The sequence below is a fragment of the Eucyclogobius newberryi genome, unplaced genomic scaffold (genome assembly GCF_026437365.1).
Source record: "Eucyclogobius newberryi isolate DKJ021-1_F unplaced genomic scaffold, fEucNew1.0.hap1 SCAF_13, whole genome shotgun sequence".
In the NCBI taxonomy this organism is placed as follows: domain Eukaryota; kingdom Metazoa; phylum Chordata; class Actinopteri; order Gobiiformes; family Gobiidae; genus Eucyclogobius; species Eucyclogobius newberryi.
The window spans coordinates 34,569,968-34,586,376 of NW_027315757.1; the positions used below are offsets into that span (position 1 = coordinate 34,569,968).

General features: G+C 43.2%; 2 protein-coding genes across 3 annotated transcripts; one reads left to right on the forward strand and one right to left on the reverse strand.

Annotated features, from left to right (window-relative positions):
- Positions 1-4,302: 4,302 nt before the first annotated feature.
- Positions 4,303-8,605, forward strand: tob2 (transducer of ERBB2, 2). Its single transcript, XM_072443744.1, has one exon. The coding sequence runs from the start codon at positions 4,402-4,404 to the stop codon at positions 5,572-5,574; it is 1,173 nt and encodes a 390-aa protein (XP_072299845.1). The 5' UTR covers positions 4,303-4,401; the 3' UTR covers positions 5,575-8,605.
- A 1,537-nt stretch (positions 8,606-10,142) lies between these two features.
- On the reverse strand, positions 10,143-16,291 carry tefb (TEF transcription factor, PAR bZIP family member b). 2 transcript variants are annotated; one of them, XM_072443746.1, is made up of 4 exons: positions 16,117-16,291; positions 13,419-13,976; positions 13,089-13,306; positions 10,143-12,927 (listed from the first exon to the last, which is right to left on the reverse strand). In XM_072443746.1, the coding sequence occupies exons 1-4, from the start codon at positions 16,220-16,222 to the stop codon at positions 12,712-12,714; spliced, it is 1,098 nt and encodes a 365-aa protein (XP_072299847.1). In that variant the 5' UTR covers positions 16,223-16,291; the 3' UTR covers positions 10,143-12,711. The 2 variants fall into 2 exon arrangements, with proteins under 2 accessions (XP_072299847.1, XP_072299846.1); XM_072443745.1 differs by lacking the exon at positions 16,117-16,291 and adding an exon at positions 14,436-14,564.
- Positions 16,292-16,409: the final 118 nt, after the last annotated feature.

Sequence of the window (16,409 nt, forward strand, 5' to 3'; positions counted from 1 at the left end):
AAATCATACATAAAGCGCCCGAGAGTTCGTATACACTGTATTTAAAATGCATGGACTATTTGTGACGCGGACTATTTTGAGAATGTCAATTTCTCAGGTGTAAAAAAAATGAAGGCCACTGATTAAATTATTCTTGTTTGAATTATTATTTTATGTAATTTAGGTGGATTCTGTCATGATCCTAGGGAGGGTAGATCTTACGTCTTCAAAATGATGATATTACTTAATTGTTATTGCAAGATCTTGGCTTATATCTTTTGGTCAGGAAACAAGAGAAGGGTTGTCAAGCCCATTAAGTCTCTCTCTCTCATTCACTCAACTACAAGGTCATGGAAAAAAATATGCACCTTAGTCTGACTGTCTGGTTGGTATTGATTTGTATTTGTCCTGGTGGAAATGCTATTCTATTTACAATGCCCCGCAATCTTGAAATTGTTGTGCTCCAAGGTCGAATCAAGGCATAGTTTCTGAGTCTACAATTGTGTTAATAATAGCAACACAACTAGTCCAGGATAAAATGTGTACATGGCATATATTTGATCTTGTCCAACTATGAAAAGAGCATACAGAAAAAGACAGTTCATTTGTCTAGATTCATTGTCTCTCTGTGGATTCTTGTAAATCTCTTGACAATAATAATGACACGTCCGTCTTTGCCGTGGCTCCAGGAAAGTGTACGGTTAACAACATTCAGTTCACAGAAAAACTCAGTATCACTTCCTTTATAATGGCGGGCCACATCTGGTGCACCTCCAGAGTCTCCTGTCAACAGATCCGTCCCCCTTTTAACAGCCTTGTTGTATAGATAGTACTGTTTTGCAGGTTGTTGGAGATGAGGGTGACCACAGAACTTCAGCCGTGGTCCAGCAACATTGACGTGGTCCATGGTGCACTTCATCTACAGTTTGTACCGCATATTATGTTTTGGTTTGGCACATTCACCTTGAGAAGCACTTTCATGTCCACTAGGTCTATTCTATCCCAATTAGATTACAGCAATTGAAGAGGGTTTCTGACAGGGTTAGTAGTTAAAACAGACCAGTATTAGCTGAATATTTGTGCATATTTTTGAATGACACACTACAAACACAAGAGTCTCAAGTCGTGGTCAAAGTTTCTGGATACAAGCTCGTCTCCAGTAGAAGCGGTTGGATAAAAGGTTACAGTCCAACATTTCAGGTAGCCTTTTATTATTACTTGTATTCATCTTGATTTTATATATTTATGACATGATTGTATGGTTTACAGCCCCCTGGGGCTCCCATAGACCCTTCATTGGGGTTCCCCAAAACATTGATCATTATTAAAATGATAAACAATGTTAAACATGACACAACTTGTTGCCCTCCGAGATAAACTCAATAAATTGATTTGAATTGAACAATGAGTGAATGTGCCAGTTTATGAATTCTACATTTTGAGCACAATCATTGTGTTTGATCAAACCTTGGAAAAGCCTCAGAAAATGTCAAGACAAAGCGAACTTAGACATACATCTGACATTGACATAATGATCATATTTGTTCATAGCTGTTGCTGAACTGCTCGTGTTTGTAAATGTGGATGTGTCACAATAGATGATGATCTGGAATCAAAACGAATGACAATTTATGACAGTCAAATATAATGTTATTTTTCCATTTGCCTCAATTTGTGGTTTAAAAATACAATCTTAGGCCTATAACTTTGAAATGGATACTCTAAGGCATTTATCCTACACTGTAACAGAGTGACTTGAATATTTATTGTAGGTTATATTATTGTTATTATGGCCGTTAGTCCCATGGAACTATAATAATCCATGGTCAGTCCATGCTACGTGTGATTTCTTTATTGGGACCACATTTCCCAAAAGCCACTGGGCCCAGGATGCTTCACGTCCGCAGCCCAATAATGTGTGGGTCCGCCCCCCTCTCAGCCAATAGGAACTCTGTTGCTATCACTGTTTATATTTTTAGCAAATTGGTTTCTTACAACTGTAAGGAAAGTACAAATATCCATCCGCTTCACGAAGTAGAGCCCAGTTCCTCTCGTGATGCTGCAGGACCAGCGCATCACTGGACACTGTCTTCACTGGACACTGTCTTCACTGGACACTGTCTTCACTGGACACTAAATAGCGGTTTGCTGTTTGTGCTTTTTATTCTAGTCAATGACAGTTTAACTGGAAATCCCTTGTTGTTATAAGTGTCCACACATGTTAGTTAGTCAGTGCAGGAGCAGCTCGTGCGCGTGATTTAATTGATTACGTTGATAATTAGCCGCTGAAACGCCACAATAAAGAAAGTAGTCCCTGTCATGGGGGTGTGGGCGCGTCACAGTGTATAAATACGCCGGATTGTCAAAGAGTAAAGTTTGTGTTTGTGCTCCGTGCAAAGTGACCAAGAAACACAGGATTTTACCACCTCCACCGCGGCTTTTACAGACGTGCATGGACATTGTCGGGCTCTCTGTTTGTCACGGGAATATCGGCTGCTCCAGGACTCTTGTATTTGGAAAGAGCACCACCTTCGCCAGAGCATCACGTTCACAAACAAACGGTATGAGGATGATTCGCTTTTCTGTCAGGCGATCCCCCCTGACCTGATCCTACAGTTATTACACATCACATTTACAGACAGTCCAGTTGTCATATGCGAGTGTTGTTTGCTTAGCCAGATATCTCGTTCCTTTGCTGCTGCTCGAGGATGCTCACGGCTCATGTCTGCTCCATCCGCGGGTGGAACAGTCCGTTCTGTTTACGCACAAGGTTTTGTCCTTTGTTTACATGAACATTACTGTGCTGCACATTGTGACACATTCTGAGGCAGGTAGTGATGGACTCCACTGTTGTCCCTCCAGACCTGCACCTCACTCCATGCTCCATATGCAGCATGGACATGAGTCATTAGAGCTTTCCAGGTAATAACAAGCCTGGGATATTAGAGAAGCTCAAATGAAGGGCACATTCATGAGAATTGCACCTTTTAAGAAAAGCAAAAACCTAAACCTTGTCCTTGCTCTGCCAGATGTATTCAGGATCTTGTTGATATTGCATGGTTTAGGTAGTTGTGCATAAATGTATTGCAGGGCACAGTATCGGGCACTAGGGACTCATCATTAATCCATGTAAACATAAATAACTGGTGCAGCTGCCATTGCCCTGCTACTGTAACTTCAGCAGATCTGCTTTTCAAATGGAAGAGAAATGCATTGACGACATCACACAGAGCTTTAATGTCAATATAGCCGTGCTGAAAATGTGGGCTGTGTTTTATTGACAGTGTAATTCATGCACATCTATGGTTCCTATTCTTCTGTCATTGGGTGACATTGAAAAGAGCTGTTGCCTTTTTATAATAACAAGAGCACAGGAGCAGTTCTGCTATTGGCTGCTGTGTTGTTATGTCTTTAGTAATAATAACTCTTGCTTGTGATGCTTCATCCGCCTTGAACCCAGATGATGGAGTGGAAAGCATGACATTTTACTGTATTGTTTTAGGTACTTTTAGATCAGTTACTGAGGTTGGGGATCTCCTCACATCTTAAGTTGGCAGCACAATACCACCATTATCCCCACCTCCACCTCCACCTCCACCACCACCACCACCACCAGGCGCTAGCTTTATTTGCTGTTACGTTCAAAATGTAATCAGAAATGTCTTTCTAATCTTGGCTGCAGAATCCTTTCTGGCAGAGAACTGGATTGTTTGTGTGAAAAGGGGGAGGGGTGTTCTGTGCACGGTGCATGGTGGGAAATTGTGTTCAATAGGCTTGACCAATTCTCCTGCCATTTTACACCAGTGTTTCCTGAGCCTCAGAACTGTTGGAGAAATGTTGGTTTTGTTCTTGCTTTATGTGGCTGGACTCTATGATGAATCGATGTTGTGCGTCTGGTGAAGCAAAGACTGAGATCTCTTTCAGATTATAAAGGAATTATGAAGCCAAACAGAGGCAGCCATCTGTTCATCCATCTGTACATCCTGTAGCTCACTCAAAATTGAAAGTTATATGGGGCATTCACAATCAAATCAAATCAATTTATTTTACAATGGTTTCCATTTGTTTTTATTCATTTTATTTTATTTAGTTTGATAATGGATCATTTCAATTCATTTTGAAAACACAATTTTACACATTTTTATTTGTTTGGATTTTACTTTCAGACTTCACTGTAAAGGTTAATGTTGGGATAAGATCAGGGCTAAATGTGCATTAAACTTGGATACTGTATAATTCAGCTGGCTGTGGATTCCATAAATACATTGTGACTAATGTCAACTTTTTCTTTTTGCAGTTGGACCTGAAGATCTTTTTGGGGTCCATTTACTATGGTCGTCCATTAAAGTTGAAGTCAAAGGAAAGATTCCTGCCTCTGTTTGGAACCATCTGATACAGCGGCCCTGGGACGGTGACACAGTCATGCATTTGGAAGTAAAGGTGGCTCTAAACTTCATTGTATCATATTTATACAACAAGCTGCCTCGTCGCCGAGCAGACCTGTTTGGCGAGGAGCTGGAAAGAATCTTGATGTCTCGTTTCGAGGGGCACTGGTACCCAGAGGCTCCTCTACGCGGCTCTGCCTTCCGCTGCATCCAACTAGGAGCTCCGAGGGACCCTGTTGTGGAGCTTGCTGCCAAGAGAAGTGGGCTGGATACTGAGGAGGTGAGAGCAAACGTCCCTGCAGAACTTAGTGTGTGGATTGATCCATACGAAGTCTCATACCAGATTGGAGAGAAGGGGTTGGTGAAGGTACTGTACCTGGAGGACCCCCCTGGCTTGGGCTGTGATGGAGAGGCTCCTGAGAGTGTCATGAGGGAGGCTAAAGGAGACGTAGAGGCTGAGGAGAACAAGAGTGCAGGCTTTAATCCAGACGCTCAAGTTTTTGTGCCTATTAGCAGTCAGGCATCACCCACTCTCTTGCCTTCACTCTGCAGCTCTCCTCCCCCACTGCCCACCTCCTGTCATGGGCTCTTCAGCTACCCAAGCTCCAGTACACCTCCTGAGTTGGCACCTCACTCTTCCAACACATCCACCCCCTCTCCCCCCAGCGCCTTGCCCTACCTCTCCACTCAGCAGCCAGCTCGACCACAGCCCATCACCTTCACCACCGCCAGTTTTGCTGCCACCAAATTTGGCTCCACCAAAATGAAGAAGAGCAGTGGGGGTGTGCCTCCTGCAGGACCCCCTGTCCCAAGGATGCTGTCCCGCTCCCCTCCCCTCCCCGCTCCTGAGCTGCTCAAGCACAAGCCACTGTCTCTGTCTCTGCATTCCCTGGGTGGAACCATCCCTAGCCAGCTCTCCCCCAACGCCAAAGAGTTCATCTACCCTGGATCTCCAGGCCAGCTGTACTTTGACAGTGACACTCCGCCCATACAAGCTCACACAAGCCCCTTCCAGCCACCACATGCAGTCAGCAACCAGCCGCCCTTCGACCCCTTCTCCAGCCCCCCTCCAACTCAGAACGTTGGCATCATAGGAAGTGGAGGTGGCCCGATCTCTTACGCCGAGAAGCCGCCATTTGTTGACGGTTTGGGAAACTACAACCTGCAATATCCCAGCCCGTCCTTCCAGCCCGTAGTGCTGGCCAACTAAGCCTTTGTTTGTCAATACTTTAAGACACTAACTTCAGATTATTTTCTATTTTTTTCTAACAAATTGAAATACCAATGCAAGTTTAGAATTCCTTTTACTACTGATCTAGAATATAACGATGTGTATCATTTTGTTTTGTTCCTGTGTACTCTCACCCATGACATTTAATAGCGACCATGCTTTGTGAGCAACATGGAGCGGGTGCATTGGCTCGTTGCCAGACCCTTGTTTATAATTTCTATTGAATGTTAGCGGTGGAGATTTGTTGTCTTGGACCCGGCTCTAGTGTACCCTCCATTTTGCATTGCACTGTCATGCTGTGAAAAATTACCTAGCTAAGTCCTGCCGTGAATGACGGCTGTGGAAAAAGCTCAGCACTTTGTTCTGTAATCTGCTCTGCCCTACTTGCCACAAATACAGCTAGTGAGCTCTGCTTGCCTTGCTGTTCTTGTTTTGGTGCGCCTCAGTGTTCACATAGTGGCCATCTTCTCCTTGAAACCACAGACACACAGGCATATTACTTATTCAGAGCAGCTTTAGTATTGCATGGCATGGGCCTAAATGAGAGGGTGCAGTGGGTTGTGGACGGATGATGTAGTGGAATGTAGTTCACCTGTCAAGGGAAATTGCATCAGGGACAGTTTAGGAAAACTGAATATGAAAAGCAATTTAGCACTGCAACCTGTGTTGATACCTCAGTCATAATTTGATACATCTGTACAAATGGACACGTGCAGGGAAATAATGTGCACCGTTGCAGTCAGCAGCGCGTGAAGGTGAACAGGCAAAAGAATCGAGGGGGGAGGGGAGGAAGAAGTAACGGCTAAGCATTAGGGAGTATGATAAATGGCTTAGCATGACTTTGACTATAAAGGAGAGCGTTTCCTGGGTGTGGAAAGAAGCAGGGGAGAGACACGGGGGAGAGGAAAGGGCTGGAGTAACTGATGGGCAGTGTTGCCTTGACGCTGCTCAGGGTGGATAAGCTTAGAGTTAAAATCCAGAGCACGTTCCTCTTAGTTTAAATAGTATTGAAGCCAAAGGCACACAACATTCTCTATTCTCTCCCTTGAAATTCCTTTAGTTTTATACAAAGATGTATTGCTGGTGATTGTTCCTGAATGTGCCACTGTGTTACTGTGTTGTGTCACATGTGAGTTGTATGTTTACTGGCCGGGTCCTTGTGATAGTTTTGTCTCTGGAGGCAAGAGTGACCCTCAGATGTCTGTTTAAGCTTTCCAGCACTTTATTACTGGGCTCCTCGTGCCCTCACACTCAGCTCAGTAATGCACACTCACTTAACTGTCGTTAAATGCTTTAGAGATTCTAAAAGGACTACAAAGTATTCAATGCATCACACTGGTGAGAAGATGTCAGTCCAGATTTGTACTTGTAAATGTTTTATTTACGACCCTGACTTGTGCTCACTGATATTTGCAACGTGACGGTTTGTCATATGCATGCAGTCATGCAACTTTTATTTGTAATACTAAGGGGTTGACACATGTTACGATTGCAATGGAAAATGTATTTTTCTTTGTAGTGTTTTTCTATTTTGTTGTTTTTGCTAATGACCACTCATTTGTACAAGTATAAAATACTGGAAACTGTATATATCTGCATTTCTTATGTTAAGAGTCATTGTTTAGTTTCTTACATGCTGAGGTTATTTTTTCAACAAAGATACGTGAATATATGCAAAACAAGACAATAAAGATGTATAGAATAAAGTATTGAATGTGTATTGTACCGTGTACAGCATTTGTCTAATAAGACGGGTAAATGTATCACTGTTGAAAGAGATTAGAAATGAGATATGAATGTTTACCATAGGCTTGTGTAGAAAGAGAAGGTGCATTCTGACCACCCGGCTCCATGTTCCTCTGGGCACTTCATTCAAACCAAAATTCTGTTCATATCAAAGTCCCAATTGTATACACTTTACACTTTACTCTACTAAATAATTCCTAGCTTGTCACAGTTCATTATATTTCAGTTCGTATGCCTTCTGGACATAAGAATCACACATTGGTCCTGATATTATAGCCATAATCTATGAGACTGTTAAGCGATGATGTCAGAACTCTTCTGGGTCCAGTGGAATTCTAGCCTCAATCACAAAGGCAGATTTGAACCTGCTCCAGGGTTTTGAACAATGTCGTTTTAATGTTTGACTGTACAAAACAATACGTGTACTTTAGCTTTCCTCTGGAGACCTCAACAATCCAATTCCTTTTTCATTCTAATAAAGTTTGTAAGAAAAAGTTGTAAAAATATTTAGTGTGAGAAAGTATGTGCCTCTGTTCAAAGTCCCTATATCTGTTGTTTGTGTCTCAGAACCTTTGGACCCAAAGCAAGCTGTTGATGTCACACTTAACAATCTCATTTTCTGAAACTATATTTGCTTAGACAAATGATCACATTTAATGCATTTTAATGCCATGGCTGAAATGGCCCTAGAAGATTTATAGAGGCGCTGCTCTTCTCTGTAGAGCAGGTTGAGAAAGATTTACGGACATAACCATGTGGGTCCCTGACCCTGGCAAAAATGGCCTGGGCTAAAACAAAATTGCTATTTTGTATTTTGGTGAACTGCATGCTGATATTTGTTCCTAATTTCAAGGAGTTTCTTAAGTAAAAGCAGTTTTAGTGTATTCAAAACAGTAGTATTCAAATAGGTTTTTACAGTCAGGGTTGAGAACACGGGCAAAGATCAAGAGATTTTTTTTTATATAGAGCTGTCTTTTGCTTATTTCATGTGTAAATGTTTATTTTCTATCTAAGATTGAAAATATAAAATGAGCAATTTAACTAAATCAGAAGACGTCTGGATATAGTGCATTTTCTTGCTTGTACTTTGTTATGTTTTCCCTATTTTCTACCTGATGTATGACGTTCACTACTGAAATGCAATGACCTGTTTTCTGTGCAGCCCCTCTAGGACGGGGGATCAATACTGCAGTTTTTACTGTATCAGATTCTTTTTTAAGTTTGTAATAAAAGAAACCTCCAAAAGGAAGCATGGAAAAAATAAGCTTCTGGCGTGATTGTGAGTTTGTATGCACGTCAGTCAACACAGAATAGTCTATACACATATAAAGCAGTGAATTATATTACACAGAAACACGCTCTCATGTTTTCAATGAACCACACGTACACAAAGAGGATACTTGAGAATTAGGTGTTTCTTCCCACAATATAATTTCTAGTGCCTTTGTGCACCAGTCATAATGTCAGTGTCAATACATTTTATATAGTTTTTATTATAATGCAGAAAATGTGTTTTTATTCTTTATGAGATATGCCTGGATTTATGCAAGTTTACAAGAATACGTGTCTGTTTTTAGAATGCAATATTTAGACATGAATAATATCATATGATGTTCCCTAGATGTTTTAATCCATTAAGCCTACAAAATGTCATGCTCTCTGGTGGATGGCAGTTTGTAGACTTGGATGAATTAAAGTCCAATGTTCTCATTTTAAACAATTGAGAGGTTGAACAGTAAAGGCTATTTATTATTTTAATAGGACGTTTTTGCGTCACTAAAACCTTAATCGCAGGTGCAAACTTTAAATCTCTTAACTACAAATTGAAATGAAACTGGGATGGTGATGCAGTCTGCGCGTGCACACATCCCAGCAGGAGTTACTTAGCGTTTCATCATCTTTATCGCTGCGAGTTGAGGCTTCTATACGGGATTGAAAGCGTTGTGGCCCCGTAGTGTACGCGGCCCTCCTCCTCGTGCCCCCCGCCCTCTCTTTTGTTTACCCGTCCAGACTCCATCCATCCCAGTCTCCTCCACGCAGCATCCTCCTCCACGCAGCATCCTCCTCCACACAGCATCCTCCTCCACGCAGCATCCTCCTCCACGCAGCATCCTCCTCCACGCAGCATCCTCCTCCACGCAGCATCCTCCTCCACACAGCATCCTCCTCCACGCAGCATCCTCCTCCACACAGCATCCTCCTCCACGCAGCATCCTCCTCCACGCAGCATCCTCCTCCACGCAGCATCCTCCTCCACACAGCATCCTCCTCCACGCAGCATCCTCCTCCACACAGCATCCTCCTCCACGCAGCATCCTCCTCCACGCAGCATCCTCCTCCACGCAGCATCCTCCTCCACGCAGCATCCTCCTCCACACAGCATCCTCCTCCACGCAGCATCCTCCTCCACACAGCATCCTCCTCCACGCAGCATCCTCCTCCACGCAGCATCCTCCTCCACGCAGCATCCTCCTCCACGCAGCATCCTCCTCCACACAGCATCCTCCTCCACGCAGCATCCTCCTCCACGCAGCATCCTCCTCTCCGCGGCTCCCTCCTCCAGAGCAATCACCGTCCTGGCTTTTCCCTGCTCTGTTCCCACCGCATCCCAGTGTTATGCAACAGTGCTCCCAGTGTTGATGAGATCATTATACAACATCTTCTACTCCCCTAGAATACTGATGAGCCCCAAAGAAAGACAACTCAAATCAAACTACAAAATGTGTCTAACTGTGGGCCGTCAGCTCCTGTTGGGTTGGCACAGAATCTGGTTCAACTCTTATTCTCTTCTCATTTGTAGGTAATTAAATCCCAGTTTATTTTTTATGCATAATACAAGATACAGGATAGGACATGGAAAAGCACACATCCTTTACATGGTTAGAACAATGGAAAAAAACAATACATAAAGAAAAACAATCCAAAATGATATTCATTTTTTGCCAAGAGCTACTTTCTGAACATATTTAGCGCCCAACACCAATGCCTACAATGTATTAAGAGTTAAACCTGACAAAACAACATATAGGCACCACTTGCATGCAAAATACAGGAGCTGCAGTTTGCTTTATGCTGAGATGGTTCAACTATTCATTTTAACTCAGTCATTAGCTGCTCTTAAGTCACAACCTTCAGAATAAAAGGTAGAGCAAATGTTTAAAGGTGAGCTGTATGTGATGATTGCCAAAAGCATAATTTACTTTTAAATGAATGTAGCTTACCATGTTTAAAACTGAAAACCTGCATAAAGGTGTGTGATGAAGAGTTTGAAACCTAGCATATCTAAATAAAGATTGCTACATACCGTTTACTGTTCTAGTTTTAACATCTTCTGCAAAAATATCCCTCAACATGTCAGCAATTATCACCAGCATTAATGTATAAAATGTAACCGGTTTCAAGTTTGAATGTCAATACAAAATCAAAAACAACATACGCATCATTGAAAAACAATATAGAATCTATAAAGAGCCACAAACCGGTAGGTTCTGTGCATCTGGTCATTTATAAAAATGTACGCTGAGTAAACATTAAACAATCCACACAGTGAGTGATCAGAAGATGCAGCCTTCATCCAAAATGGAACACACCCCACACAGACGTGGCATGGATGGTTTTAGAGAGGAAAGGCCATTGTAGTATTCATCATAACTGCATCTAGTCTAAGTGATGATTACAGACTTTAAGTACACTTGGTGTCAAATATTTAGCAAACGACAAATTTTAACTGGGCCTCATGCAATACAATCCCAGGCTATAGAGCAATTGGAAGCATAAATGACTTTGGGACATTTGATCACATGACAATTTTACATACATTATCACTGAAAAAAAAACAAGCATAAAGTAGCTGAATCTTATTGCCATGGTCATTCATGACTGAGGAGAACAAACCAACAGCTCAACAGAAGTCTACCCTTAACAGTCTGTAATGCATTCATGTTTTACTCATTTAGATACAGACATCACTTCTATTAGCAAACTGAGCTAATCAACTTTGCCAAAGAATCTAATGCTGTATTTGATGTGTTTGCGGATAGCCCTCCTGCACTTTGATCCAGCCAAAAGAAGGGTCGGGTGAGATAATAGTGTCCCAGTCCTTGTGATTTCATGTTAATATATAGAGAATATTTTATAAATCTGTTTGAAAACAAAAATCTAAAAGCACAGTTTAGCCATTGAATTCCCTGCTTTGTCATTGGTTTCAGTAAAAGTATCCATAAAAGAATAATCTGACATTGTTTTACATCACAATCAACAGATGTGTTATTACCATCAGAATAAATACAGCACTCATTGACTATTTGGCAAATATAAGGAATAATATTGGGTTAATAAAGATACACAGTCTGCATCACAGTCTTAGATTATTTACAAGCAGAAAACTGCAAAAATAAAAACCACCTTTCACTACACGTCAAGGCAGAAGCGCCCTCTTCTTGCATTGTGCAGTAAAATAAACATCTCCTTTATTTTAACATATCCCTCCACCTGTGAGGGCCCTGCAGATCTTCAAACATAGGTTCAAAACCAATGAAACAAAAAAACATTTTTCTTTGTAAAATGATCGATCGTGTGAGAATTTGGAAGAAATCTGAGATATGTAAAAAGTGACCGCTGTCGCTCAGAGCTGTAGACCATGCATGGTTTTACCCCCAGAGCAGCTACAGTGGCATTCAGAATAGTGATCACCAACCACCTCTATTACCCACAATTTTCCAATGAAAAAGTGCAAAATGGATGAGACGTATTGGCAGTATGTACAAGAGGATTTTGCCTGTTAAGTGTCCATGAGTCACAAAGTGGAAGAACTTTAACAGAACTGAACACTGTGCTCTCTGCTGCTCTCCTCAGGCCTGGAGCATCACTGTCACCTACACTACCCAAAACATAACCTTACCTTCTCTGTCACCTGTAGAACAAGCACCACAGAAGCCACTGAAGTGCACACACAAACACAAGTGCAATTCTAAAAAAAAAAGTGAGGGTGTGACACGACTTCTAAGTGACTCATGCTTTGCTCCACTAAGGGCTGCGCATTAAATCTATTTAGTTTCAAATCCTGTAGTTTTAATTTGAACCAGCCTTCTCTTTCTAAAACTTAACCTTTTTTCCTCCATGGGAAAATCTGCCATCGCAAACGCTCACTGGCCAGAATAGAAGCCAGACGCTCTGCATCGGCCGCCCTGTGACCACCGCTCCCAGACCGACTCACCCTGCCAGCCTGTGTCCCCAACTTAGGAACAGTCACTGGGCATCAGCCGAGCCAAATGTTTGATTCCCTTGGTGTTTATGTCTGTGTTGGATACTTCGGGGAAGGGTGTACTGCTTATGTCTCATTGATACTTCTTGAATTGAGCACCAAGATCTTTACAGCGGCCCGTATTTGGCCTCATAGCGGACCAGAACGCTTTTGCAGCGGCCGCAGTCCTTTCGGAGCTCTGCCACTTGCTGACGCAGAGCTGCATTTTCCCGCTCCAAGAAAGAGGCCCGTACTGTGATCTGGTTCTCTTTGAGACGACGTGCATCCCGGGAACGTTTGGCTGCCACATTGTTCTTCTTCCTTCTGGACCAGTATTTGTCATCCTAAAAGAACAGTAGGTCAGTCAGAAAAAGCATTAGTTTAGGAAATCTCAATCATAACTGTCCAGTCTTAAATCTGAACTTCAAACATAGAGAACAATCCTCTATTTAATGTTCACAAGGTCTATTTGAAGAATCAAAAGTACAAATAGAGATTCACAAACCTTCTGCGCATCAGGAACAAACACCTTCTTGGCCTTCTTGATCATTGGCTGCGGTTTCAGATCCTCATCAGAGAATCTGTGTTTGCGTGGATTAAAAAGCTCTCCTCCTGGAACGCTGGACAGCACCAGGTCAGTGGGATCAGGCTGAAAGTTAATGTCCACCTCAATGGCATCTGGGTCAATGGGTGACGGCGTATTCCGGTCTCCAGTACCGCTCCCTGTGAACCATAGAATTACATTTTTTCAATTAATACAACTCACAGTCAACTGCTCCACTATCAACAGTAACAAACGACACAAATTATTAATAAAAAGCATTTTTTGACTCACCCTTTTTCTTTTCCTTAACATCTGCTAGCTTTGTTATCACTGGTACTGCCACGGTTTCTTCTTCTTCTTGCTCTTGCGTGTCATCCTCCTCCTCCTCCTCCTCCTCCTCCTCTTCTTCTCCTCCTTCTTCCTCCTCTTCCTCTTCGATCTTGGCTGGCTGTAGTGTAGTAACAGTAATGGGTTCTTCAGGCTCAGAAGAGTCTTCTGAAGTGGGGGAAACTACCGAGGTAGGGACAACAGCAGTAGTACTGTTGGCGCTAATAGTAGCTGTAACCTTGGGAACAGTTTTTCCTTTGCCTTCTGCTCCTCTCTTCTGCAGCTCCTCCTCCTCCAGGCTCACAGGGATGCCATTCTCCAGCAGGAACTCATCCAGGTCCATGTACTCCAAGTGAAATGTCTCTCCGTCGTAGGGGATGGTCTTGTCCCAAATAGCCGGGGTCAGGGAGGCAGACACTCCTCCACTGCCGCCGCCGCCAACACCGACACTGCCAGTGGTGGCACCTGCAGCCACGCCTCCCTCCACATCCTCTGAAGAGCCCAGCTTCTCTTTCTCCATTTCTGCACCAAACACACAAGTATAGGATCAATGGGGTGATGTCTATGAACACATTGACAAAACGCCATGTTGCAATACAGAGCATATTGAAAAATCAGGAGGTTGAAAATGGTTAAAATGTCAAATAAAATGGCATAAATTATACTCAAATGTGTACAAATGAATAATGTGACGGGTTGGTATGTCGTTAGTCCATATGTCGTTACTACGTGCAGCGGATGCCAAACAGCAACAAGGCAGCGCAGTGAGGACTTTTTGTTCTTTTCAGGTTTTCTTGAATCCTTTGAACAAAACTGGCTTCGTCCAACAAATGACAAGTGCAGCTCAAGTGTCTTTGCCAATGGTCACAGTTTTAGAATGAATCACCCTTTCATTAAATGTACAATTTTCAACCGATTTTGAGGGAGGACGGGGTTAAAGCAACACAACACATCCCGACTGCTTTGTGTCGTTCAACCTACCGTCATCGCCTTCCTCCAAGATGTTTGGAGGCGGAATGTCCATTATCTTCTTCAACGCGAACGGGAATGACTTTTGAGGAGCCGCTGTGCTTGCGATGGTCACTGTCACGGCAGCTTTACCGGGCATTGTTACGTTCTGACTCCGAAGAACACGCGGGCGGGAGGTCGACTGCACGTCCTGGAGGGTAAACGAGCGCGACGCGGCCTGACACGGCTTTTCCCAGAGGAACTTTGCTTTAAAAAAGCTTCTTCTTTGTCAATGTTCCCTGTTTTCTGGCGACAAAACACCGCCACTGACGCTCACGGCTCTGCGCGTCCATCCAGCACGCGCAGGAGCCCCGCCCACACGCGGATAGTACACTCTGATTGGCTCGTTCCTCATCACAGTAAACATGTATTTACACTACGGAAACTACAGTCAAACTACATACATTTAATACACTACAGTCAAACTACATACATTTAACATACAGACGATATGAACATCACATAAAATACATTTAATTTGAACTGTTTAGTTTTTAAAACCATTTGAAAATTTGATTGAGAAGTTATAACGATTATCCCGTCGTCGGCTCATGTAAGTCACAAAACGTGATTAATCGTGTTTTTATTGCTCCAAACAGCGGCGCTGCACTTCCACTGTCCCGTGTTCCGTCCTTCAGGAGACACTCGTGGCCTCGCACGTGCTGCGCCCCCGCCCTCGTCACGTGAAAGTACAAGCTGTTTATGGGCGTGGTCACGGAGCCTGCACGTGTGGCGCACGAGCCGGGGCTCTGCAGCGCGGGCTGTGCGGGACTATATCCCCACAGCGCGGTAAGAGTATGGATATGATCATGTTTAGCGGTGAAACAAGACGCTCGTGGGGCCTTTAAGAGCGGATGACGAGCACGCGGGGATATATATGAATAACTGCAGTAAATAGTCTTTCCTGTTATTAATTCATATCACTCAACGAATGGCATGACAGCAACAGTACACGCTTTAATTATAAACCATTTCATTATAACAGCAACAGCGCATTATTGTTCTTATGAATCTCAATGATCATGCAGTGGAGATCCTGCTCGACACGATCCAAACATGAACTCATGAAGCCTCGCCATGTGCTGGAGGGTGTTTAGGTTCAGGAACACAATGTCCGAACCTCACAGCAAAGGGTCACGCATCACCAGTGACCTCTAAATACTCCAGCTGTGGAAACCAGCGCGGCCTGACGTGACCAGAGCTCTGCGCGGGTTTTTGCAGGTCACAGGACACGCACGCGCCCAGCAGCAATATGTGTCTAGTGTGGAGAAGAAGTGGGACAGTGCAAAAGAATACACATTTCCAACCGCCTATTTTGAGTTTTATTTGTAATTCTCATGTCATGGGAAGCGTCTGATGCACAAAGACACGTGCTGCAGGGTTTATGACGAGTATAACGCCCTCTGCTGGCCACTTGGTGCACTTTCAAACAAATGGAACTTGGAAAAAGTACTGCAGAATGTGTAGCATTTCTTTGTTTTATGGGGTTCATACAACATCGGTCACAGGTGTATCAACTCCAGCCAGTGCAGTTAAGTACAAGAAGAGACCAGAGTTAAATGTGGCTCACTGGTATTGTATTCTCTGTATAATACCAATGCATCCCACATTTCAACACTTTGGTAATGACTAAAGAAAAAGGTCTTGATCTTACCATTGTCCACAAAGGAAGGGAAGGAGAAGGGATATTCAGCCATAGACCTCAACAGATCAGGCACATCATTCCCATCTCCAAATATGATCTGATTTCCAGTTGTCATGATGAATGTGCTGTAGAAATATCTGGGAAAAAGATGCTTGAGTTTTGTAGAAAGCTCCTGAGCAGACTCCCGAGACTTTGCACGAACTTTGCTGCAGATCCATGTGAAAGTGTTGTTAGCCAGGCTGCCGCGCGCGCAGTGGAAGACACACCTGTCAGTCACAACACCTGACCAATGGAAGCTCAGG

Bases quoted from the DNA above. Each gene is read 5' to 3' on its own strand.
- tob2 (XM_072443744.1), top strand. From the start codon at position 4,402: ATGCATTTGGAAGTAAAGGTGGCTCTAAACTTCATTGTATCATATTTA.
- tefb (XM_072443745.1), bottom strand. From the start codon at position 14,562: ATGCCCGGTAAAGCTGCCGTGACAGTGACCATCGCAAGCACAGCGGCT. The intron at 13,977-14,435 runs GTAGGTTGAACG...TGTTTGGTGCAG, and splicing joins CTTGGAGGAAGGCGATGACG to AAATGGAGAAAGAGAAGCTG. The intron at 12,928-13,088 runs GTTTGTGAATCT...CTGTTCTTTTAG, and splicing joins TTGTTCCTGATGCGCAGAAG to GATGACAAATACTGGTCCAG.